Source organism: Sinocyclocheilus grahami, unplaced genomic scaffold, assembly GCF_001515645.1.
Source record: "Sinocyclocheilus grahami isolate Dianchi unplaced genomic scaffold, SAMN03320097.WGS_v1.1 scaffold1216.1, whole genome shotgun sequence".
Classification (NCBI taxonomy): domain Eukaryota; kingdom Metazoa; phylum Chordata; class Actinopteri; order Cypriniformes; family Cyprinidae; genus Sinocyclocheilus; species Sinocyclocheilus grahami.
In genome coordinates, this window is record NW_015506395.1 from 12,972 (window position 1) to 22,991 (window position 10,020).

Here is a 10,020-nt window from a genome sequence, read left to right on the forward strand (position 1 = left end):
CCCCCCCCCCCCCCCCCCCCGAGCTATACCGAGGGACTAGGACAAACTACAGAAGCCCGAACAAGCCATATGGCAAAGCTGAAGCTAACGACACTAGTGAGGGCTACGCTAATCCCCCCCTCCTTCAGTACTAGCACCATCTGGCTGCTTCAGAACATGGCATACTGCAGGACTGACCAATGATATGAGAGGCTGGTGACGTCACAGAAAAGATGGGAAAGCACTTGAATTGTTTGTTATTGCTTGCTTAGGACCACCACCTGATTCATACACTCCGTATCTGCAAATTTCCAGCAGACTGAATGATTATGAGAGCATATGCCAGATGTGGTAACCATCCAAAGTACTGAAGACCACATGATACCACATCAAGAAATAAATGAGTACATGCAGACTCCAGACTCACCTTTGAATAAGTAAATATAAATAAAATAAGCAAATTAGTTGTATTAGTGGGGAAAATTTGCTGTAAATTGGCAAGGAGAAATTATATGATGTATTCTATTAACTGAACTTTGTGGAAGTCATCTATAACACTGAAGAAAAATAGAAAAATGACCTTTCCAAAAAAAAGTCTAATAAGGCAACTTGCTCCACATTAGGGGTAAATTGAATTGCATCATGGGACAGGCTGAGTCACTGGGGGACACATGAATGATTTCATTTTTTTTTTTAATCTCCACTCTAAAGTCTTTATAAAGCAGCCAGGAAAAGGTTTAATATTCATAATGTTTCAATATAGTGAAACAGTTTTAAACACAATTATAAGATTCATTTATATTTTGAATTCGCTTTTATTTTTACATTTTGCGTTTTCATTTTAGTTATTTGTTATTATTTTTATTTTGCTTTAGTCATTTTATACATGTTTTTTTTTTTACATTTCTACATAGCTTTAATTTACTTTTTTAGTAATTCTAGTACTTCTTAAACATTATTTCATTTTATTTCAGTTAGTTGCCAAGGCAATGTTTTTAATTTGTTTAAAATTAGTTTTAAATGATTAGTTTTTAACTTAATATTTACATTTTATTTAAGCTTTTGGTTAATAACACTTAACAGTATTTATAATAATAATAATAATAATAATTCAGTAATACATAAGCATACTTATAACAATATTATGACAGCATAATATCACATTAATATAATAATGTTATATGCTAGTAATTCCTGAATTTAATTACTATTTGTTGAGCTGTGTGACACAGTTTACCCACAAACCCTGGTACAAAAAAAAATATTTCACCTGTCATACAGAACAAAACTGACAACTGACATACACAAACTTTTAGCATAAAAAAAGCTTTTCATATATGCATTTCTTTCTAACTACACAGTTCGGCACAATTTGCTGGAAAAAGGCACTTCTTACACCACTTTCCTCTACATGTTTGTATTTGCACAGGGAAGTTATTTTCCCAGCATTAGCTTTTTGAACTACTTGCTAACCATCAGAATCCGTGTATCATTCGATCATTCATTTTTTTGATTTAATATTGAAAGTAGAAAAATTAGAAATCGGCTCCTTTTTCGTTTTTTTCCAAAACACGAAAAACGAGAATTCAGCTTAAATTTTCGTATTTTTTGATTTAATATTGAAAGTAGAAAAATGAGAAATCGGCTCCTTTTTCGTTTTTTTCCAAAACACGAAAAACGAGAATTCAGCTTAAATTTTCGTTTTTCGTTCATGGGTGGAAAAATGAATAAACAGCTTGAATATTCGATTTCTACATGTGGGTGGGAATTAAACGCCCCTTTCTGCTGATTGGTCAGCCAAAGATCAAACCGTGCCATCATCAGTTCTTCTGCAGTATCACGCAGCAGAATAATAGTCCTCCACTGCAGTTGTACGGATTAATAACCCATTTTATCAGTTTCATATTTTTCTTTATTTTTTTATCATGATACATAGGCCTACTGTGATTTATTCCAAAGTGACTTATATGATGCATTTAATGTAAAATAATCTAAATGAAGCCTTTTAAAAAAAGACAAGTATTCTCAAGAACCGGTTGTCAGTCAGAATGACAGTTCTTGCGTGAACATAGGCCTATATATACCCAAGCCAATTTATTATTATTTCCTTTTTGTCTTAGTGTTTAAAGTATTTATTTTTAAACAAATTAATGAATTAATTACTTAGACTTACTGTGTGAGCAGGGTAGGCTATGACAGCTGTCATATCATACCCTGCCATGCCCAGCTGATGCAAAGAATAGAATATTTATAAGATATAATATATATATATATATATATATAAGAAAGCCCTGTCTAGACTCTGCCCACGTATGAGTTGTGTCGAGCTATTCATTAGCCTGTTTGTTGGATGAAAAAAGACTAAATGTAGTTGAAATAAATGTGTTAATCCATACAACTGCAGCAGTGGAGGACTGTTATTCTGCTGCGTGATACTGCAGAAGAACTGATGAAGGCACGGTTTGATCTTCGGCTGACCAATCAGCAGAAAGGGGCGTTTAATTCCCGCCCACGTGTAGAAATCGAATATTCAAGCTGTTTATTCATTTTTCTACCCATGAACGAAAAATGAAAACTTAAGTTGAATTCTCGTTTTTTTCGTTTTTTTTCCCAAAAAACGAAAAAGGAGCCGTTTTCTCTTTTTTTTTAAACTTTCGATATTAAATAAAAAAATGAATGATACACAGATTCAGAAACCGAACAGTATTTATATAATTTTTTACCTCTAATACACGACTATGTCCAACTGTCTTTGGGCGCGAGCACGGCATCCGGTGCGTGAGGTGTGTACGTGCTCTGGCGTAGTTTACGTAAGCGCCGAAAGGGATCTCTCACGCGTATACGTCACTCATTGTTTACACAGTGCACAAACACTGTAGGTACGACGGCTAATCAAAATGGTACTTACTTGCGCTTATCCGGATTGTTCAAACCGATTTGAAACTAAACGTATTCCCAACTTCTGAGCCTGCTCGCCTGAAGTTATGGTTGATTGCTCTTCGGCTGGATATCAACACACCCATTAACGTAAACTACGCCAGAGCGCGTACACACCTCACGCCCTGAATGAAAAACGAACATTTAAGCTGAATTCTCGTTTTTCCTGTATTGGAAAAAAACGGGAAAACGAAAAAGGAGCCGTTTTCTCATTTTTCTACTTTCAATATTAAATCAAAAAACAAATTATCGAATGATACACGGATTCATCAGTCTCACATTAAAGGCTTAAGCACTTTTTGTTTTTCAGTCTGAATAAAATAATCTGTTAAATGCCTCAAAAATATTAAAGTCTAATCAAAGGCTTAATCACCACCAACAGTCTAAATGAGGAATACATGCACAAATGAATGAATGAATCAATCAGTCCTTGAATGGAAACCTGAAATGATGCAGACTAAGGCTTTTAAACAAACAAAGAGCTTTTAATCAGCCATTAATCAGTGGATACAGAGCAACAATAGCAAACATCAGGCAAACAGGAAATAAACTAGTTTTATCAAATTATCATTTCTTCCTCAAAGCATTTATTCACTACAGTTCAATTTGGTTCATTTGTTTTTATTTTGCTCACCTGGTCTCAATGTGGTCGAACAGGTGCTGCCAGCGGTCGTTGACATCGCGCAAGGCCCCGTGAATCTCTGCCTCCTTAGCCTTGTCGCTGGCCAATAGGAGCTGCTCGCCCAGCTGCTTGAGGTGGCTCTTGTTCTCGCTGAAGAGATTAATCTCCTCCATACAGTCCTAAAGAGAGATGTGCACAATGAGCACTGGCCTGCCTCTCATGTGCTTTAGTCATTAACACATCCATCCCAAACAAAACAGACTAACTGCACTTTGTCTCTAGATGGGTATGACAGCTGTCTAAACTATGTTCCTTCTCTCAGCATGGTCCCTCTTTAAAGGAGAGGAACAATTATTCACACTGACCCCTCAGCAGCCCAAATCCTTTTCACTTTCTCCTCTGCTATTAAGGGTTCACCTGTTTTGTTTAGTCCAACCTAGCTCAGTTTCAACAGCAGGATTCTTGTCAGCAGAGTTATTACAGTTAACTAAATTTACAGCCATAAAAAACATGAAATAAAAGTTAACTGAAAGTAAATAAAGTATTTTAAAAAAAAAATAATAATAATAATAATTCTCGTTTTCATTTAGTTTAACTTGATGCAGTAAAATAACTCAAACTAAAATATTAGCTCAAATGAAAACAGAAATTATAAAAATAAATTCCAAATATTAATAGCAAAATGACAGTAAAATAAAAATGGCCATCAGTAACGGTGCTAGAAAGAGACCAGCATTCTGATGTGTGATCATTAGTGACGTGGCCTGGCTGAAACCCTCCAAAATCTCAATGGTAAGCTATGTGCTAATGACTGCAGAGTGCTTGAGGTTGCACTGTTTGATGGTGAGAGAGAAACTGCACATACGAGGCTATTGTTGTGTATGAACAAAGAGGTAAACAAATGAACACAGTTATGTGGTACAGCACTCTGCCCTCAATTTTATAGTACATAGAGTAAACTAGACTAAAGCTAATCTTTCATATTTTTTAGAAATAATGCACATTTGTAGCATATTTGAGTAAAAATGAACGAATGCTATGTGAGTGGATAGAATAGAGCCTCTGTGAAATGTAAAATGGGGCCTCCCTTGGGAATGCTTAAGCGTGCTGTTCATTTGAGACTGCTTTAATCCTTCGTAGATACTCATAATAGCATATACCATATAATACCATATTACCGACCTACTTAAGCTCCTTACAAATGTACAACACAAACTCGCCATGACAAAGGCACATAGAAACAGACTCGTGATACCTTAGTCTAAAATGATCTTAAAGTGACGCGTTATGGTTATGTAACCACAAAAACAGGGAGTTGAGCAATTTAATTAATTACTAAATTAATTTATTAATAAATTAATACTTTTATTAAGCAAGGGTGCATAACATTGAACAAAATGTGACAGTAAATTATTTATATAATTTATAATTCATTTAAAATTATAATTTTGAAATAAACGCTGCATCAATCAAACAATTCTAAATATATATACAGTGGGGAAAAAAAGTATTTAGTCAGCCACCAACTGTGCAAGTTCTCCCACTTAAACAGATGAGAGAGGCCTGCAATTTTCATCATAGGTATACCTCAACTCAAGAAACGTCTTTAAAAAATATATATTTACCACAAACTTTTGACAAGCGGTAGTGCAGGTCATATAGTTATAGAACAAAACGCAGGGTAAGAATTTTAAATTTTGGATGAATTATCCCTTTTTAAGTGATTAGAAAAATCATAGCAATGAAAAGGAAACCAAATTGTACCTTTTTAAGTTTCTCCACCATTTCCTCAATACTAAGGTTTTCACCCCTATGTGCCACTTTTTTCTCCATCTGCGTCAGCCAGTCACAGAGCTCCTTGTTTTTATCATTGAAGATGATCCAGGCATTCAGGCGATCAGCTATTTCCTGTTTGCGAAATAACCATCTGCACAATGCCATCACAAACTTGCCTACATTTCATTGGTTAATAAATGTTTTTTCTTTATTTTATGCCAACTTTTCCTTTCAGTTTTTCTCTATATTTTTTATATAACCTTTGTCCTAAATAATTTCTTTAATCTTAAATAATATTTGTATTTTATATGATAATTTCTTCTTGTATTTTTTCTCTATATATTTTTCCAAATCCTCAAAATGTTGGTTTATTTCCAGGTTAAATAAATAAAATAATACATTATCAATTACATTATCAATACAGCCGAATGACCTGAATCTGGGATTCTAACTGGTTGTTTGGTTGTCTGTCATCACTCAGAAAAATATATTACCTTGATGAGCTGCATGTGTGACTTTAGATCTTCTAGCTTCTCTGGCAACGGACTCTTCAGTCTTGCTTTTATCTCTTTCAGTTTGAGAGCACTATCAGCCAGGCCAGTTTCACAGATCACAAGGCCACAGCTTCTCTCCCACATCTCTTTGAGAGCATCCAGTTCAGTCTGCAGGCGTGTCTGCGTCTGCGCATCTGTTAGTATTAGGATGTGTCCCCCTGCCTCCACAGTCTGCTTGTAGAGTTCTTCATGAAGCTGTAGTCGCTCCTCTGTCCACTGTGAGACAGAAAGTATGAAAGATAATGATGGTGTTGGATCAGACTTTGCAGTACAACATTAGGATCTGAAAGAGTTGAAAAGATCCTTATATTCTCTTTACTCAATCATCTTACCTCAAAGTTTTTTATAGCGCATTGGACTTGCTGTAAGCTGCACGGCGCAAGTCCTGCTAGGGGCAGAAGTTCTTCGATGTGTCTGAGTAACTTTGAAAGTTTCCCTGAGCCGGCCTCATAGAGTTGCCACTGTCCCATCAGCCCTTCCAAACATCTGCCATGCTGCTGGACCCTTTGCTGTGTCCCCTGCCATTGTGCCTTTAGCTGGGTGACTCTCAGAATCAGATGACTCCTGCTCACAATTGAATTTGTTTGTCAACATTTTCACGTTTTGTTAAAGGTACATTGAGCCAAAAGTATGGTGGCCCAGTAGTGCACAACACAACAAAATCGCCGCAACACAATGCAAACAAACCACAACACAATGAAATCTTCCCGCTCCCTTTCTTGTCCACTATAGAGGATGCGTTAAAACTAAGGACTCTATACCATAGCTAATGGTCTAACAAAATAAAAATTTTGGGCATTTTATTGTAGTACCAGTTTTTTTTAAACCATTAGCCAAGTAATTTATATGGCTATGTAAATTTAAAGTCATTTCAAAATCCTGGTGCAGTAAAAGCTCTTTAAAATAGTAATATTGTTAGACCAAATGTTAGTTTTAAAGCATTGTTTACGTGGCAGCGAGAAACAGCATTATGAAATGAATTCAACAGTAATAATACAGTATGTGCAAGCTAAAGAGTCCATAAAAAACATTGGTGTGGTATTGGTATAGTAAATTGTTCAAAATTAGGGTTTCGTTAGTCCATTACCACTAAATAAAGCTTGCATGCTAGTTTTGCACCTTTATAGAAGGCAGAGGCTATTTGCAATGCAAGCAGCATATTTTAGATGCTGTTTACACGAATTGACAATAGAAAGTATTTTATGGATACACTAGCAATAGATTCTATTTACACTATGTATTTTCTTTGCAATAAATAGTCTTTAGATATTATTTATAGGCTATAGTCTATAGACGGATGTTTGCACCTCAGTTTTGTTGTACATTAATAGGATGCAATAGTAATGTGGAGTGCAAATAAAGCCCTCCATACACCTATACCCCTAACCCGACATACTTCATTATTAAACACTCGTTATGCACATTATTTCCACTTTTCGAATATGTTCTACATTGAAAGTAAATGCCTTTCTGATCTGATATGTGATGGGAAAAAGGAGAAGAGCAATCTGGCAAAAGGTGGACTTGAACTCGGGTCGATAGCGTCAAAATGCTACTTTTATGTGCCTTACTCGCTACGCCACTATACAGCTGGTACCCGGTGTGCGTCATTTTTAATTTTGTGTGGCCCAACCAGACATTGGTGAGCGTAATTAGTGTAAATAGCCTATATGTCAAAAAGGCTGGTTATTTACACAATGTAAACACTATGGCACCGTGATATGGGGTGATATATAATGTATTGTCTCATAGAAATTTCAAGGGTTCGTGAAAACATATTGGATATCAAAATTTGGATTTCGTTTGATCATTGGACCCTGCATTAAATCCGTCGGTTCATTCAACTGTAACAGCACTTAAAAAGAAGAAGTGCTGAATTTATTAAAGAGGATCTCGAGTGTTAAAAAGTAGCAAATGTTTGTGTGCATAGCGCCATTGCCTTTGTGTTGTGCCGATTTCGTTGTGTTGCATCTTTTTTCCGTTGTGTTGTGCTAATTTCATTGTGTTGCGTCTTTTCCGTTGTGCTGTGGCGATTTCGCTGTGTTATGCACTACTGGGCCACTGTACAAAAGTTACCATAGTGAAGAACATTCACTCAGGTTAAAGGTGATTAGTTCACTCAAAAATGATTATTCTGGCATCAATTACCCTTTTGTCATTCCAAACCCATGAGATCTTCGACCATCTTTGAAACAAAGATATTTTTTAATGAAACGTGAGAGATTTCTTTTCCTCCATTGAATGTCTATTCACCCAAAACGTTTGCACTTCAAAATGGTCATAAAATAATTGCAAAAGTAATCCAAATGTATCGATCAGCATATAAAGCGGCCATGTCTCTTTAGAAGACTTAAGAAGGATTACACTGTTCGATTCATATGGATTATTTTTACAATCCCTTTATGGACTTTTTGAACCATGAAAGTTCTGTGTGTCTATAATCTCTCAGATTTCAATATAAATACTTTTTATTTGTGTTTCAAAACTGAATAAAAGTTATGGGTTTGTAACAACATGTAGGTGAGTAAAGGATCACAGATTTTTTTGGGGGGTAAACTAGCCCTTTAAATTGTGGTTTTAAATTTTTTTTTTTTTTTTTAAAGAGACCATAGATGTCACAACTGATGAGCAACACATAATAGAGATGTTAATAATACCATAAAACTAACAGCAATTCCACTGGCCATTGGCTTTGCCAGTCATCTGAAAAATAAACCAACCACATTTATGTGGCTCTCTACATGACATTTGTTCCTGCAATGGAAAAAAACAGACCCAAGAAACATCTTCAAAGTAACCATGCAGGAGTTCCACCTGAAGCAGCACTTATATGCTGAAAAGAAAAATGATTTCAATGATTCATGCCGGTAGCACATGCAGTTCAATTTCCTGAGCGAGCCAGCTTGTTCCAGTGCTGAGCTCAAAGGAGCTCTTCCACACCACATAACTCCCAAGAGTTATAGCCTCATCTGAAGCCCGTGGGAAAGAAAATCAGTTGGAGAATCTAGGTTTTAATTACTCATCAGGAGACATCCTGTTCAAAATCAATTATTAAACCATATTCTTTGATTTCTTATCCATAGCAGAGTCCCACGCTGGAGGTTAGTAAGACAATTCTGAGGTTACTGAGTACTAGGAAAGAACTTATTGAGTGTAGTGTTATAAAAGTTCACCTGTCCTCATTCTGACTGCTCTCCAGGAAGTGCAAACCCTCACTGATTATGGCATCCAGCTGCTGGCTGAGGAGGACCTCCACTTTCAGCTTCTGGAAGATTTAGTACTAATATATGAATAGATGAGCGCTGTACAAGCATTTCAAAAATATATTACACAATACTCTATTACCAAGAGTTCCTGATGCTCTTATTTTATTAAAAAGAGATCAATAAATTAAAAAAGGTGGACATTTATAATAGTACAAAAGATTTATATTTCAAATAATGTTATTTTTTATGTATTTCTATTCACCAATTAATGCTAAAAACAATTATCACACTTTCCACAAAAATATTAAGCAGTAAAGCCGTTTTCAACACTCACAATAATCATAAATGTTTAAGCAGCAAATCAGCATATTAAAATGATTTCTGAAGTATCATGTGACAATGAAGACTGGAGTAATGAATGCTGAAAATTCAGCTTTATAATATATTATAATAGAAAATAGATAACTTAATATCAATATTTCAGAATATTACTGATTTTACTGTATTATTGCTTAAATAAATGCAGCCTTGGCGGCAATGAAGACTGGAGTAATGAATGCTGAAAATTCAGCTTTATAATATATTATAATAGAAAATAGATAACTTATCAATATTTCAGAATATTACTGATTTTACTGTATTATTGCTTAAATAAATGCAGCCTTGGCGAGCATAAAACACTCAAAATGTTAACAAAACATTAATGATAAAGTCAATATTCTGTTTTCTAGAAATCGTAGCTTGCATAAACTAGCAATTCTTTATCTTTGTCATATTCACTGCAGTGGAATATTCATTTATATCTATGCATGTCTAAATGCAAAAAAACAAAAAAAAGATCGCAGACTTATAAGTGCATTACCGCCACCTATCTCTCAAGTGGACCATTGACACTCCTAATTGAGATTGTAGATAGAGTGTCAATGGTCCACTTGAGAGATAGGTG

The 10,020-nt window shown here is 35.3% G+C and overlaps 1 protein-coding gene across 1 annotated transcript in view; it reads right to left on the minus strand.

Moving 5' to 3' along the window:
- LOC107568118 (nesprin-2-like) overlaps window positions 1-10,020 on the minus strand; it is a gene marked incomplete at its 3' end in the record, with an annotated part of 87,994 nt that overhangs the window by 12,634 nt on the left and 65,340 nt on the right. The window contains 5 exon segments of the mRNA XM_016253968.1: window positions 3,551-3,717; window positions 5,303-5,542; window positions 5,809-6,084; window positions 6,201-6,432; window positions 9,042-9,133. Of these exon segments, the coding sequence (XP_016109454.1) occupies window positions 3,551-3,717; window positions 5,303-5,542; window positions 5,809-6,084; window positions 6,201-6,432; window positions 9,042-9,133 (1,007 nt within the window).